This window comes from Pelecanus crispus, chromosome 4 (assembly GCF_030463565.1).
Source record: "Pelecanus crispus isolate bPelCri1 chromosome 4, bPelCri1.pri, whole genome shotgun sequence".
Classification (NCBI taxonomy): domain Eukaryota; kingdom Metazoa; phylum Chordata; class Aves; order Pelecaniformes; family Pelecanidae; genus Pelecanus; species Pelecanus crispus.
This window is the reverse complement of record NC_134646.1, coordinates 46,639,395-46,655,251: the sequence shown is the minus strand read 5'-3', so window position 1 is coordinate 46,655,251 and position 15,857 is coordinate 46,639,395. Positions and strand designations below refer to the sequence as shown.

At 39.0% G+C, this 15,857-nt stretch overlaps 1 protein-coding gene across 1 annotated transcript in view; it reads left to right on the top strand.

Annotated features, from left to right (window-relative positions):
- GPM6A (glycoprotein M6A) overlaps positions 1 to 15,857 on the top strand; it is a 130,210-nt gene that overhangs the window by 77,644 nt on the left and 36,709 nt on the right. The window contains exon 5 of the mRNA XM_075709036.1: positions 9,296 to 9,488. Coding sequence (XP_075565151.1) covers positions 9,296 to 9,488 — 193 coding nt within the window. The remainder of the gene's footprint in view (positions 1 to 9,295; positions 9,489 to 15,857) is intronic.

The window sequence follows — 15,857 nt, the reverse complement described above, 5'->3', positions numbered from 1 at the left end:
ATATATATGTATATTTATCCATATCCATCTGTGTTTCAGTTACCCAGGAAAAGAGGCTGTAGGTAGCCTTTTTTTTTTTTTTTTTTACAGATTTCAGTGCAGTTAAAGATGGAACAAAACAGAAGCATGTTTGTAATCTGTGGGATAAGTAAGCATACATATACGTGACTCCTAATCTAGCAGAAAGAGAGGACCTCCTTTTGCTATTTAAGTTGCCATGCTATGTGCTTTGATGAAAATGAAAACCATATTTATTTATGTTAGATGTGTCTTTAAATTTAGTTGTAAACTGATTTTTAATATAATTTAGCTCAGGTATAAAATGCAACTTTAATTTGGCTTTGAGAGTTTTTTATACCAGGTGATGGTAACACAGAAATTATAGATCTCTCTGCCAGATGGATTTGCTAAATATAGTTGTTTGAATAGCTCAGTGTTATTCTGTTGCAGGCTTCTTGAAATAATATTTCTTCTCTTTGACTAAGTAGCATGTTTCATATTACTACCACAGTACATTAAAACTGTGAATTATTTGGAACCCATTTAAGCAATCCATTTGAGATTTAATTACCTTGAACATAACTGAACAAATGTGTTCAAGGCATATGATGAAAATGCAAATCTAAATTATATTTCTGATTTAGAAGGTACCATGATGGATTATTAGTGATCTTGCTGAATTAAGTTTTTTCTCTAGTGAATGCAGTTTTTTAAACATTACAATTTGAACTGGAGTTTTGAGTGCTTAATAAAAACAAGGGACAGTTCTGGATGAAATTGTAGCTAATTTTAAGTAGTGTACAAAAATTACAAATTCTGTTGCCCCTTGTTTAGGTTTAATTGTTATTGTTATCTGTTACTCGGAGCAAGAGAGTATCAATATGAGCAAGGGAGGGATTTTGCGTCTTGTACCATAGTTTATTAAAATGCCCTGTGATCTATGGATTCCCATACTTCAAATGAAAATAATCATGAACAGAAAAAAATTTACAATTTGTATATGCACTAAGAATAGAAAATGTATTCATAAATTAATTTCTAAAGCAGGTCTTTGAAGGTCATAGCGGTTTTCCCATTGAAAAAAATGCTTTACTGTGCAATTTTTTATTTTAACCAATATTGGTGCTGCTGCAAGGAGGTTTTGCGTTTGCAAAAGAAGGTTTTGCGTTTTTAAAAGAAAAAAAACCCCTTGCATTCCATAAGACATTTGAATTGACATTGGTCTACTGTCCTAAGCTGGTCTTATAATTCTAAAATTTCTAACTAAAATTTCTCAAATAATTGACTTAATTTAGAAAAAAGGCTTTTTACAACAATGTATCTGTAAGTCTCTACTTTCCTAGTACAAGTGCAGAACAGTCTTATATTGATATTGGGTAGAGTAAATAAGCAGTTGATTATTTCAATTTTATTTCTGTGAGCCTACTAAGAAAAAATGCTAGATAGAACTGAGCTGAACTAAGCTAGGTTGCTTACCTTTTCACCACTCTATTCCTTTTGCTTTAATAGCTGCAGACAAAGTTCCAAATATTGTCTGGAATTCAAGTTATGCCGAAGGACCAAATATTTCACCTTTACTGCTTCAATTTCAACTATTTCAGCTTTGCCACATAAGAAAATATCAGCTCTTAAAGATGGCAATAAAATTGTGCATCTTTTGTCACTAAAGAATTCCTCACATACACTTTCAGTTTGTGCAGTCTCTTAAGGGTCCATTTTCAGACCACTTTATTCTACTTATGTAATTTTTCTTTTCATTTTTGTTTTGAAACACCTTTTGAGGGTTTTATAATATTTTTGTGTTGCTGAAAGTTGTGTGTATAACCTGGAGACAAAATATAGTAGTAAATGTGACGGAAAAGTGTGTATTTTTATGCTGCAATACTGTTGTTGTTATTGTTGGCCTGTGTGTGGGGCCTATCTACGTGGGGAATTTCTATGTCCATGGTGAGATAATCCCAATATCATTCAAAACACTTATCATATTCTTTTGATGACTGGAGCTTTCTATAAGATAGCGAATCAGAGCACAGTCAGCTGGTATGGTTGTTGCAAAGGTAAATCTTTTGTTCCCTTTTTGTTATTCAGTGGGTTGTGTGAAGTTATATTTCTACAGAGCGAGAATTTTGGAGGCCTGAGGCCTTACAGAGCAGCTTCTGGTTGCAGGTTGCTGAAATGTTGGTCCTTCATATAGTTTCCCTTGGGTAACAAAGTTATCCTAACCAATGCACAAAGTTGGTTTCTGGAAATTTATTTCTGCAAAGTAATATAAAGGCAGCCATCTGATGAAGCGATGGGTTTGTGGAAGCTGCCTTCAAGATCCAGCATAACCAGACTGTATCCCCACTGCTTAAAGTTGTCGTATATGCCAGTGGGATTCTTACTAGCAAACATGCATTACAGTAATTGTGAAAATGCACAGTCTTAGGTATTTCAATTTAGTCTGAGAAATTCTGCACCTAAATAAGCAAATATCTTTTTACAATTCCTCTTAGCCTTGGTCCCATGTTGAGTGCAGCAACTGATGCAATTATTAACTGCAGAATGACTGTAAAGGCCTGAATAACATTTTGATTTTTGGTATTAGCTGATTTCTGATCAGCTAACATCCAGTCACAGTAAGAAGGCAACAAGTCAAAGTAGATTCAGTAATGATACAGAATTTGATGTATAAGAGGATACCTGCATATTTGGTTTGTATTTTCTTGTGGTTAGTTGGCCTGTTTCCTGAAAACCCTTTTGAGATTTTCTATGGGCATTATTCTTGCTCTTCTGCATATCATGTTGCTTATAACAGTTTAACCAAAATACTGTGTTATTTATCTATTTTTCCATTCTAGTCTTAGTAGCCAGGATCTCAGAATTAATTTTGTGGTAAAAGTAATTTTTGTTGCTTGATAGGTAATTCTGCAACAGTAAACATTCTCATAGAAAGCTGATTTAAAGGAGAATTCATCTCCTGAACAAGACTAAGAAAGGTACTTTAGCTGTTAGTGTTTGATATAGCAAGGTGATAAAGTTTTCTTCTAAATTCTAGTAGATCTTGTATAATGGTAGAGGGTAGGAAAAGAGTAGGGAAGTGTCCCATGAATGACCCTGGGACACAGTTAGAGGGCAATCATGTGGGATGTGTATGCAGCACTTCTTGAACAGGTTTTCCAGATCACAGTACAAGGATGATCTTTGCTGATTAATTCCCAAATGTTGCTTCTCCTTATTTGCAGCTTTGTTAAAGTACATCTCAAATGTCTTGTCTGTCTTCTGTTCTTGGGACAGTATCAAGGGAGTGGGATTGCTTCTGCCTGTTGCTCTGCTGTGATGCCTTGGAGAACGGGTTCAGATCAGGAAGTCATGCCACATGTTGAATGACTTGGGGGTTTTTGGTACGAGATCATGTGTTGCTTTTGGTTCAGCACTATATGTTTTGATGGTTGATGGATGTATTTATCAATTAAAATATTACATAACAGTAGCTTGACTTCATGAGGTTAAGGCTAGCTTAATAAAATTCAGAACTAAATCAGCATGTTTCGTGATGGCCATCAACTCAAATACAGTTTCACAGACCATGAAAGCTATGTGACAAGTGGTACAAATTTAGATATGAAAAAATGCATGCCTAGCCAGGCATGGAAGGCACAGATTTTCTTATTTTGTTTTCCATTTCAAGTTTATGTAGTTCTCTTGCATTTTACTTGGGCTCTGCTGTCCTGTCTCCTAATATTAGATAGACAAATCTTTAAGAAAAATAAGTTAAGAAAAAATGTCATTAAAATGTTATATGATCTTCAGAGGTGCCTGTTCACATGGAAGTTGTAATTATCTGTGATTAATCATCCCAGATGTTCTAGCTGAAAATGTGTTGTAAAGGAGGAAGAAAGCAAAACCAGAAAATCCTTTTGTATTCTCTATGGGGGTTTTGGCGGGTTTTTTTGTTTGTCTGTTTGGTTTTTTTTTAAATATTTATTTTCTCCATGTTAATTTTGCCACAGAAATCTGGGGTGGATGGCTTTTCTTAACAGGCTATGTAAAACACAGTAGGATAACTGCATTCTGAGACTGGTTCTGATATCATTGGTTTAAACTCAACTTTCACAGACTTATGTGGCAAGAGATGTAGGTCCTGAATCTCTCTCTTTTTTTTTTTTTTTTTTTTTTTAATCCACTGGTCAGAAATGGATGGTGTATTTTATTTGTCAGTTATATATCCTTATCTGCACTGAGGAGAATTTTATCCATGTAAAATAAAAATGCCTTGTCATCTTCTATGTATTTCATTATTACATTTTCTCTGTGGAATGATTTATAATAAAATAATAATAAAAAAGAACAGTACAGCTCTTCATGTTGAAAGCTCCAAAGAAGAATAGTGTTTTGGATTACTTCCTATGGTTTCTGTAAAAATACATAGTCCCAGCAGATCTGGATTTTTGCCTGAGGGAAAATATTGGTGAACATAAGCAAAATTAGAACAGTAAATGCTGAATTATATTGCACAAGGTTATTCTGCAGGCTTATTGTGCAGAGTGAAGTGTTTGAAATGTAACGAAGCCTGTATTTGCAGATGAAAACAAACATCAAAGGAGCATACAATCTTTTTTATCTTTCCTAGTAATTATTTCTGTGGCTGTATGTTTTAGCTACATTGTGAAGATGGTGTTCAGAGTCATGAATGACTGCCTGTCTCACAGACATGTACACACATTGCACAGCTGAGTCACATTCTGTACCGGTGGTTCAATATCATTGTGCGAGTTAAAATAGCATTTCTATTGTTCTGTTATTAGACAGCTATTTTCACATTCTGAACAGCTGAAAGAAAAGAATTGGAGCAAATGTTACCTACAGCATATTTACCTTCTGTGGCGTATGAATGATGTGTGATACCCATTTTAAAAACTTATTCCTGATTCACTGATTTTCTTTAGTTTTGGGTTGATTTAACAAGACTGAAAACTCTTGTTACTAATGAAGTAAGTAGTAACAAAGGTAGTAGGACTATGGAAGAGCTGAATAAATGAGTAAGGCCTTGAGAATATCTGATTATTTGAAAATATTGTGTGGTTGGAGGAATTTTTTTCTAATAACTTTTCTGAGTGACAAAGACTTGAATTGGTAAAATATACTATTAAAAGCTTCCCACAAAGGCTTATAAGCCTGAACAGTTCTAATGTGAGAGAGGAACAGAAGTACTTTTTCTCACCAAATATAAATCTGTTTAAGTTATTTTTGAAGTTTTGAAACAATTGGGAAGAAAAGGGTTTCATTTCTGATGAAATTTTTCATTGGATTGCACCTTACTATATCTGTTATCACTTTATTGTATTATACTGTTTTTACTCTGTTATGCTATTTTACTGTATTACACTGTGTGGTGGGTTGACCCTGGCTGGACCCCACCAAAGCTGCTCTATCACTCCCCCTCCTCAGCTGGACAGAGAGAAAATATAACGACAAGCTTGTGGGTCAAGATAAAGACAGGGAGAGATCACTCAGCAATTACCATCACAGGAAAACCAGACTTGACTTGGGGAAATTAGTTTAATTTATTACCAACCAAAACTGAGTAGGGTAATGAGAAATAAAACCAAATCTTAAAACACCTTCCCCCACCCCTCCCTTCTTCCCAGGCTCAGCTTCACTCCCGATTTTCTCTACCTCTTCCCCCCTGAGCGGCACAGGGCGACGGGGAATGGGGGTTGCAGTCAGTTCATCACATGTTGTCTCTGCCACTCCTTCCTCCCCAGAGGGAGGACTCCTCACACTCTTCCCCTGCTCCAGCGTGGGTCCCTTCCACGGGGTGCAGTCCTTCAGGAGCAGACTGCTCCAGCGTGGGTCCCCCACGGGGTCACAAGCCCTGCCAGCAAACCTGCTCCAGCATGGGCTCCTCTCTCTCCATGGGTCCACAGGTCCTGCCAGGAGCCTGCTCCAGTACGGGCTTCCCACAGGGTCACAGCCTCCTTCGGGTGCATCCACCTGCTCCGGTGTGGAGTCCTCCCCGGGCTGCAGGTGGATATCTGCTCCCCCGTGGGCCTCCATGGGCTGCAGGGGGACAGCCTGAAGACCATGGTCTTCACCACAGGCTGCAGGAGAATCTTTGCTCCAGCACCTGGAGCACCTCCTCCCCCTCCTTCTTCACTGACCGTGGTGTCTGCAGGGCTGTTCCTCTCACATATTCTTACTTCTCTCTCTGGCTTCAGTTGCTGTTGCGCAGCAACTTTTTCCTCTTCTTCAATATGTTATCACAAAGGTGCTACCATCGTCACCAATGGGCTTGGCCTTGGCCAGCAGCGGGTCCATCTTGGAGCCGGCTGGCATCGGCTCTATTGGACATAGGGGAAGCCTCTAGCAGCTTCTCACAGAAGCCACCTCTGTAGCCCCCCTGCTACCAAAACCTTGTTACGCAAACCCAATACACAGTTTCACTATAATAAAGCTAAAGTAATATTACTGACCCTGGATTTTTATGTCTTTTGTGACGTCTGTGTTTGCTTAACTCTCATGGGACCTAGTGGGTGAGGGTACAGCAGCTTCAGGAGGTAGGGCACAGCCAGCAGTTTCCAGATAACAATACTTGCACTGTTAAGTACAGCAGTTGTATGTGAGTATGATCTTAATGAAATTTATTCTAGTTTGGAGTATTAGCTATTTTTGTTCCTATGTTGTCATTTCTTTAACTTTCTCTCTTCCACTTCACCTGTTTCAGAAGGTGAAAAAAGAAATCTTTACAAAATTTCTCTTCCATCTCCCTGCCCCAAGCTCAACATTAAGAAACATTCTCTCTACAGTCCATGTGTCCTTGTAAATTGTTAGATCTACCTTATTTTTTTGTCTCTGACATTACAAGCACTCTTATATCACTCCCATTATCACTCTGTTCTTGTCTCTCCCCCTCTTTTTACTTTTTCATATAATGCTGACAGGTTTACAGTGTTACTAGTTTCCTGAGGCTGTTTCTGCTCTTGTTCTGTGCCGAAAATGGCAATGGGCTTTTGTGATAAGCTCTGATATCATGCAGCTGTGTATTTCCCTGCAGTCCTTGTTCAATATATATAATTTCAATACATATTTCTTAATCTACTGTCTAAAAGGCATAAAATTATCCACTGAAGGTTCCTTTTCTAGTATTTGTGTAGGCTTTTAAACACTGAGGAATTAACTACAGTTATTGTTAAGGGTAATATTAGAAAACAGAAATGAAAGAATTTTCGGATATTGCCTATATATATCTGCATGCGGAGTTAGTTACTCCAAAAGCATTTATATGTTTTCCTAGTCTGTTCCTAAGACCTCCCACTGATGGAAAGCCCACAGACTTCCTGGTATAAACCCGCATAGTCTAACAATGACTGAAGACAGACACAAAGTGATCACTAGACATTGAAAGCCCTGTGCTGCTGAATAGGAAAGCTACCTACTGTCAGCACAATAGGATGACATGTATTGCAAGAAGGATATATCCTTCAGCCAGGGTCGTATGGGCGCAGAGAGGGGGAAAAAAAAACCGCCATTACCAAAGTGTTGGAAGGGCGGAAGGTGTTACACCCATGCGGGTATGTAATGGCTGCTGGAGGTAGGTGACTTGTACAACAGGTTACTTAGTTACTTTCGCAGCACTTTAAGTATATGAATTTGTACATTTTACATTTGGTATTTTAGAGTTGGCTGTGATATAGTAATTTGTCCTTAAACAAAAGTAGTCTCAAGCTATCTTCTATTTTTATACAACCAGCATACATAGTTGGGAATTACCCCAATTTCCAAAGTCTGTTTATCTTGTACATGTTTAGCATATTCTTTTATATTTTGCTTACAAGAAATATCCAGCAGTTTAAATACTGCCCTTCATAGTACCTATATTTCCAAAATATTGGTAGAGGTTTCTATTTAACTAAAATACGTGTATATTTGAAAATGGCTTAAACTATTCTCTTCAGAAAATCTCATGTATAAATAGCTGCTAATCATACATATATAAGATAGATATTTGTTCATTAAAAGCAGAAAATGAGTATTTGAACAGGCAGAGGAAGTTATTACTTTGGTTATCCAGGCTAAAGGAAATAAGAACTTACTAACAGGACAAAATATGAAATTATGTGTAGAGGCTACATGTATGTTGAGCAAAGTAGACATACTTTCTTTAAAGAATGGCTTTTTTGTGCCTTTTTTAAGATTTAATATATCTCTGGTATTCCTATGATTTAGCATAGCCTAAAGCTTTTGGAGCATGTTAAAATATATTGACCTACATGTGTTGAACATCTTATAAGTAACTTTTAATTGGCTACTGTCTGTATAAGCATTTACATTTTACAGGCCTCACCTTGGTTTCTATCCAAATCCTTTGTGGCATAATCTGGTAATGCTGAGGAGAAAATAAAACTTTTGGCTACTGAGTCAATGCATGTTTGCCTTCCTTCAGCCAGTGGTTCCTGCCTTTTCTGTCCTTGCAGAATGCAGGGCTTTACAGGATATAAAAGTTATTGTGGGAGTGCTGAGATTTGGAAGAGTCAGAGATGCTGTATTCATGAAAATACTTGACAAACTAGGCAAGATATTGCCAGAAACTTGAGCACCCTTACTGGGGAAAGGGTTTGTTGTAGAACTGGGCACTGGTTTAGACACTGATGTCTGGAAAAAAGGTTAGCCTTGCATAACTCAAGGGCAATTGCTCTCACTTAAGAGACATTGCACAGGGTAAAATATATTGAAAGAAAATTCAGCTTCTGTAATTTTTTCTAATTCTGTGCCTTTTTAGTGGATATCTTCATTTACTCTTGTGAGGTATTTGAGTGATGCACAAAGAATTGGTGGTGTGGGTGGGAGCAATTCTGTTGTCAGCACTGTACAGATAAAAAAAGGAATAAACCCATGGTGATGGAAGGAATTGAACTGGATATCTTCTTTCTGTGGTTTTCCTGTTATTAAGGATCTTCCTCAGTAATCCCATAGGTGAGCAACAGGAACTGTGAACATAGGTATAATGTAGGATTGACATTGTAACCTGCTCTGAATAAAAACATGAAACTGTACAAAGAATGAACTGTTTAACATTTCATGTTAACCAGTTGGCATGTCTGCATTTAATAGGCCAAGTAGCAGCTGAGAAAACTCAGAAGTTGAATTAACCTATGTCCTTTCACATATTTTTCTGATGTTACAGGTTGTTATACTTGACCTAATCTCTCTTTGCCCTGCAGTCTTCAATTTTCAAAAGTGTTTCTCAAGAGTAAAAGGTTTCTTTTTGCTTTCTTGATATAATATGTTAGCACACAACTTTATTTTCTTGTAGGGTGCTTCGAGTGTTGCATCAAATGCCTGGGAGGTATTCCCTATGCATCTTTGATTGCTACCATCCTGCTGTATGCTGGAGTCGCACTGTTCTGTGGTTGTGGACATGAAGCACTTTCAGGAAGCGTCAACATTCTGCAAACCTACTTTGAGATGACAAGAGCTGCAGGAGATGTTATTGATGTCTTTACCATGTAAGTTACTAGTTTCTTTTAATTGTTTCCTTTTAAAACTGCTGAAAAATTCTACAGGGCACATAAATTTGACTCAAGAAAATATGTTGTAATGAAAATCATAGAAAGAATGATTTGGATAAGCTCAGCAGATGAAGTTTTGGTAGAGATTTGTCGCAAATACGATTTTTTTTACATGGCTTTGCTTAGCAGCAATTTAAGATTTTTTAATATTTTTGAGATAGATCACAGTAGTATATATGTAGCCAAACTGCACATACACACACACCCCCCGAGGTTAACCTGTGATCAAAATTTCCCTTTTTGTGAGTTCCGTGAATTACTCACTTTTACATGCCAGCATTCATCAACAGACGGTCGATGAACCTCACACAGTCAGTTCTTTGAGTCCTTGCGAAATCAATGCACAATCCTTTAATCCTCGCGAAATCTACGGACAATCCTTTAATCCTCATGAAATCTATGAGCAATCATTCATTCCTCGTGAAATTTATGGACAATTCTTCAATCCTCGCGAAGTCTACCCTGAGAGGCGTGCCAGCTCAGGGGGAGATACTGGGTCACACAGCCTGCTGCGGGTCCTGGAGAGCTCAAAGAGGTCTCCCTCTTGGATTGCTATTTATAGGATCTCGAGATGATTGGCTTTGGTCAGTAATTTACATTCTGGCCACAATTTGTGCTGAGTGGTTGTGATGTACCATTCAGGCAGCAGATAGCCCAGGTGTGGACAGAGATTGCCTGAAGCCCAAGTCATTATGATCAAGATAACAACACAATAGGGCTTTTCCTGGGATCTCAGAATGGCGTGTGGGGGCTGTACCACTACAAGATTATATTTTTACTATTTATAAGCAATTTGTAATACTATTTAATATCCCATATTTGTAATTTAATTTATTACTAAGCATTAGTCTATGGGGCCGGATGGGATCCACCCAGGAATACTGAGGGAGCTGGCAGAGGAGCTTGCCAAGCCACTTTCCATCATCTATCAGCAGTCCTGGTTAACAGGGGAGGTCTGTGATGACTGGAGGCTTGCCAATGTGATGCCCATCTACAAGAAGGGCTGGAAGGAGGACCCGGGGAACTACAGGCCTGTCAGCCTGACCTCAGTGCTGGGAAAGGTTATGGAGCGGTTCATATTGAATGAGGTCAACAGGCATGTGCAGGTCAACCAGGGGATCGGACCCAGCCAGCATGGGTTTATGAAAGGCAGGTCCTGCTTGACTAGCCTGATCTCCTCCTATGACCTGGTGACCCACCTGGTGGATGAAGGAAAGGCTGTGGACGTCATCTACTTGGACTTCAGCAAAGCCTTTGACACTGTCTCCCATAGCATTCTCCTTAGGAAGCTGGCAGCCCATGGCTTGGACGGGTGTACTCTTCGCTGGGTAAAGAACTGGCTGGGTGGCTGAGCCCAGAGAGTAGTGGTGAATGGAGTTAAGTCCAGTTGGAGGTCGGTCACAAGCGGTGTTCCCCAGAGCTCTGTTTTGGGGCCAATCTTGTACAATATCTTTATCAACGATCTGGATGAGGGGATTGAGTTTGCAGATGACACCAACTTGGGTGGGAGTGTCGATCTGCTGGAGGGTAGGATGGCCCTGCAGAGGGATCTGGACAGGCTGGACCAATGGGCTGAGGCCAACTGTATGAGGTTTAACAAGGCCAAGTGCTGGGTCCTGCACTTGGGTCACAACAACCCCATGCAATGCTATAGGCTTGGGGAAGAGTGCCTGTAAAGCAGCCTGGCAGAAAAGGACCGGGGGGTGGTGGTTGACAGCCGGCTGAACATGAGCCAGCAGTGTGCCCAGGTGACCAAGAAGGCCAACAGCATCCTGGCTTGTATCAGGAATAGTGTGGCCAGCAGGAGCAGGGAGGTGATTGTCCCCCTGTACTCGGCGCTGGTGAGGCTGCACCTGGAATACTGTGTCCATTTTTGGGCCCCTCAGTACAAGAAAGACATTGAGGTGCTGGAGCGTGTCCAGAGAAGGGCAACGAAGCTGTTGAAGGGTCTGGAGCACAGGTCTTATGAGGAGCAGTTGAGGGAGCTGGGGTTGTTTAGTGTGGAGAAGAGGAGGCTGAGGGGAGACCTTATCATTCTTTACAACTACCTGAAAGGAGGTTGTAGCAAGGTGGGTGTTGGTCTCTTCTCCCAAGTAGATAACGATAGGACAAGAGGAAATGGGCTCAAGCTGCGCCAGGGGAGGTATAGATTGGATATTAGGAAAAATTTCTTCACGGAAAGGGTAGTCAAGCATTGGAACAGGCTGCCCATGGAGGTCATGGAGTCACCATCCCTGGAAGAGTTAAAAAAATGGGTAGACATGGCACTTTGTGACATGGTTTAGTGGACATGGTGGTGTTGGGTTGATGATTGGACTGATGATCTTAGAGATCCTTTCCAATCTTAATGATTCCTGGTTTTCACTTTCATTATAAATGATCCAGCCACCAAACCAGGAGGCGTGGGGTTGCTACTTTATCCTTAATTGGTTTAGTGGTGGACTTGGTAATGTTAGGTTAATGGTTGGACTGGATGATCTTAGAGGTCTTTTCCAACCTAAACAATTCTATGATTCTATGAATACTTCATGTAATATTGATGAATCTGTTCCATACATGCTCGCTTTTATCCTTTTTATCCTGTGATAATTTCTTTGCTGAAATGTGTAAAAAAAAAAAAATCCAAAACCAAAACAAAATGAGAAAAACCCCAAACATGAAGAGTTGTGCAGAATCCTGAGACTTGAAATGTCAAAAATCTGTTGCCTCTGGTTTTCCTAGAATTCATCTGTTTTGAAGGTTTCATGCTTTGCTACTACTGAAAATCTATTTCTGGAAATAGCCTTTGTTTTGTTGAGTGTCTCCTTCCCTTTGGTAAATTAATTACATTTAAGAAAGTAGTTTACTGTAACCTGAAATTAAATGATGTATTTTCTAATTTTATTGTCTCTTTAAAACATTATTTTCTTAGGTATTTGAAATAAAAATTCTTATCTGGCTGCTAATGGTCGTAACTAAAACTGAAGAATCCTATCCTCAAATTTGTAAGCCTTATCTTTCATGAATGTTTTTCTGAGAAGTGAAGTGATTTGATCATCCATCAAAACATTGACCTCTTATGATGTATAGTTCCATGATAAAGGCAGCTCAGTGCTTAGCAGTCGTCAAAAAGCAAACCAAGTACCAGGAACTACTGGGAAAATCATAGAGAAGCAGAGAACATACTTATGCCATTGTAAAAACCAATCTTTCATCCATATCATTAATACTGTGTACAGTACTGGTGCCCCAAAGAAGGCAAAAAAGGATGGTTAGAATTATAGAACAGAGGCTATAAGGTTAAAAATTGAGTATAGTAGGACTTTTCAATCTAGAAAGAGGGTGATTAAGAGCTGTTGGACTAGAGGTCTGTAAATTCACAAGGTTATGAATAAGGTGTGCAAGGTTAGGTTGTCTTTCTCTTCCAGTACAAGAAATTTGAGGTGTCAGAGGAAACGAGTAGGCACCAGGTTCAGAAGGAATAAGTGATGGTTCTTCAATTGTTGTATAGCAGGCCTGTAAAGCTAGTTGCATATCGTAGACTCCAAAAGCTTATATGGGTTCAAGGGAAGACTGGATAATCTTGGAAAACAAATCCATTAATGGTTTCTAATGGCATACAGACTTATCCAGCTCAGGAAGTGCCAGAGGCTAGAATAGTGTTAGGGGTTATCTTATTGACACGTGTGTTCTTACTTTTTTATATTCATTGTTTGAGATAGGAAAATGGAGAAGACATATCTTTGATCTGACCTGGTACCACTGTTTTCATGATAGCTAGAAACAGACTCTTAAATCTCTTAACTTGTGTAGTGCTGTATTATCAACATCCTTTCCAAAGATTCTCTGTGAACGTTAGCTTTATTTTTTTGTGGAATTAGTAGCCAGAAGGGAGAATGTATGAAGTAACTATGTCACTGCTATGCCATATGCAAATTTCTTCTTAAGACTGAGGAATTTAGATGTTCTTGTATAATAATACATCGGGTTGATGGGAAGCATGTGACTTCTGCTTTGCCTTTTTTGGCTTGTCATTTAGAATAATGGGTCTGACTTGACTTGGCGGCTAAGGTTCATTGTTATCCTGAATGAGAGATCAGTCATTTTATTAGGCTCTAACTTATTTTATTAGTCCCTAGGAAGCCATTAGTGCAGAACAGCTACAAATCGATGCTTTCTCTTCATAGCAAGTTTTCCAGCTTCCCTCTGTCAAATACTTAAGTGAGAATATCAGTCAGGAGCCAGCCATAGCTCAAGTGCATATAATTCACTGGAAATGGTTAAGGAACTGTAAAGGTGATTTTATTTTGGGGGGGGGGGGGGGGCATTTAAATGTTCGACTTAGCCAGTTGCTTTTTGATTTGCTTGTTTTTTGTTGACTTAAAGATATACTAAACCAAATTCTTTCCTTGGCAGACCTACTAGAATTGAAATTTCAGTTTATTCAGTTAAGAAAGATGTCTCTAGAGTTATATCTTAAAGGCAGAAGGAGCAAATATTTTGACTAAAAGCAGATGAGCCATTGCTTTTAACTGGATAAACTATGTGATTCTCAAAGAAATCTGCACACGTTAATTTTCTACCTGCTTAAGTACATATTACTCTGCTTTTTAAAACAATTTTTTAGAAGAAGAAATGCTTGATATTTTATCACAACTATTGATGGCTGTACAAAAGCCCTGTGGTAATTATATTGCTTTGAAAGGCCAAAAAGCAGAAGGAAAAAATATGTAAGTAGAAACAAACAGTGCAGTGCCTACATTCTTAAAACTGTACATATTGAAATGGAAATAAAACCTAGTTGATTATTGTTCTGATTAGAAATAAGAAGAATTAAAAAAAAATAAATCTAGGAATGTGCCCTACTAAATGATACTTTTTAAAGGTTATTTAAGACATTTTTGGCTCTTAATGGCTGTGAAGTGTCTGAGGCTGACCTGGAGTCCGTCCTTCCATGATAAATGTGCTAGGCAGATGCTGCAGTGGAGTGAAGTGTGTTAAATTCTGTTTAATCACGCTTATAGTTTCTGTCTATATTTTTATTATCACAGTGGATTTCAAGTGTCACTCAGAATAAAAATCGATCCCTATCTGAGAGCTACTTATGTGGGTGGTAAGAGATAAGGCCTTTTTTTAACTGTGCTCACAACTATGTTTGTTCTGAACTCAAATAACACAACTCACAAGCCACCCTGTGTCTTTTATCTTTGTCAATGCAGCTACTCATTGCAATTTAAAAGAAGCAGCAGACCCCTGTAGAGAAAGTAGGGCATAATGAGGGCATAAACAAGATCTGAAACACTCTTTAAGTGCCTAAAATAAAAGCCAAATCCAACAAAGCCATTCAGAAATGTCCATGTCAATGTCCCTGAGGGCCCCAACAACCCTGACTATCCCTGCCTGGCCTCCCCTCAACCTGCCCATGATCCAGGACCACATTTCATCCCAGCCTGGGGCTCTCAGACCCTCACCATGGACTCACTGGGCCATGGGGCTGGGGCTGCCCTGCTCCCTGACTGGGGTACTGGGATGGGCCCTGGCTGCCCCATGGGGAGCCCTTGGCCCACGTGGTGCCCTGATGCTTGGGGAGAGATGAATTAATTAAGAACCTGCAATAGCCCTTGAAGTCCCCTGGGAGGGCTCTGTCCTTGGGGGCTCAGACAAGAGCAGCAGCCTGATGGGACAGAAGAGGCGGTCTAAGTGCTGGTCCTATAGAGTGGAAGTGGTCCCTGATTCCACGTCCCCAGACTCTTACCTGAGTTCAAATAATATATACCAGCTGCAGTTCATATCTGCTTTGGAAATCCAGCTGCAGTTCATATCTGCTTTGGAAATACTAATAGTAAGTAAATGTTTATAATTTTAAAAATGGAGAGCAAATTTTGCAGCTTGTTTCAAAATTCCTTAAATGCCAGGCAGTTAAATAAATTTTCTCAAATTTATTATTTTCTTTCCAAATTAAAACATGAAATGATCATAATGAGTAATTCTGAGGTATTTGAGACATCCTGGAGAGCTGCTGGGTGGGGTAGAGAGAGTGCTTTTATAGCAGAGGTTTACAGTAAAGAACGCTCTTTTGCTTGCTTGTTTTGAGGGGGAAAAAAACAAAACCAAATTTGGCCTGTAATAGGGTGCTAAAAGCAATAGTTTCTAAAAAGTAACTGATTTTTTTTTAAAAAAAAAAGCATTTTGCCTCAAAGTACTGGATTACAGGCTGACTTGAATTTATTCAGGGTGATGCAGGTAAAACAGATACTCTAAACTGAAATGTACTCAAATTCATGAGAAGAGGTACTGTACAGGCAGGTATTCCTTATGGAGAGAGCA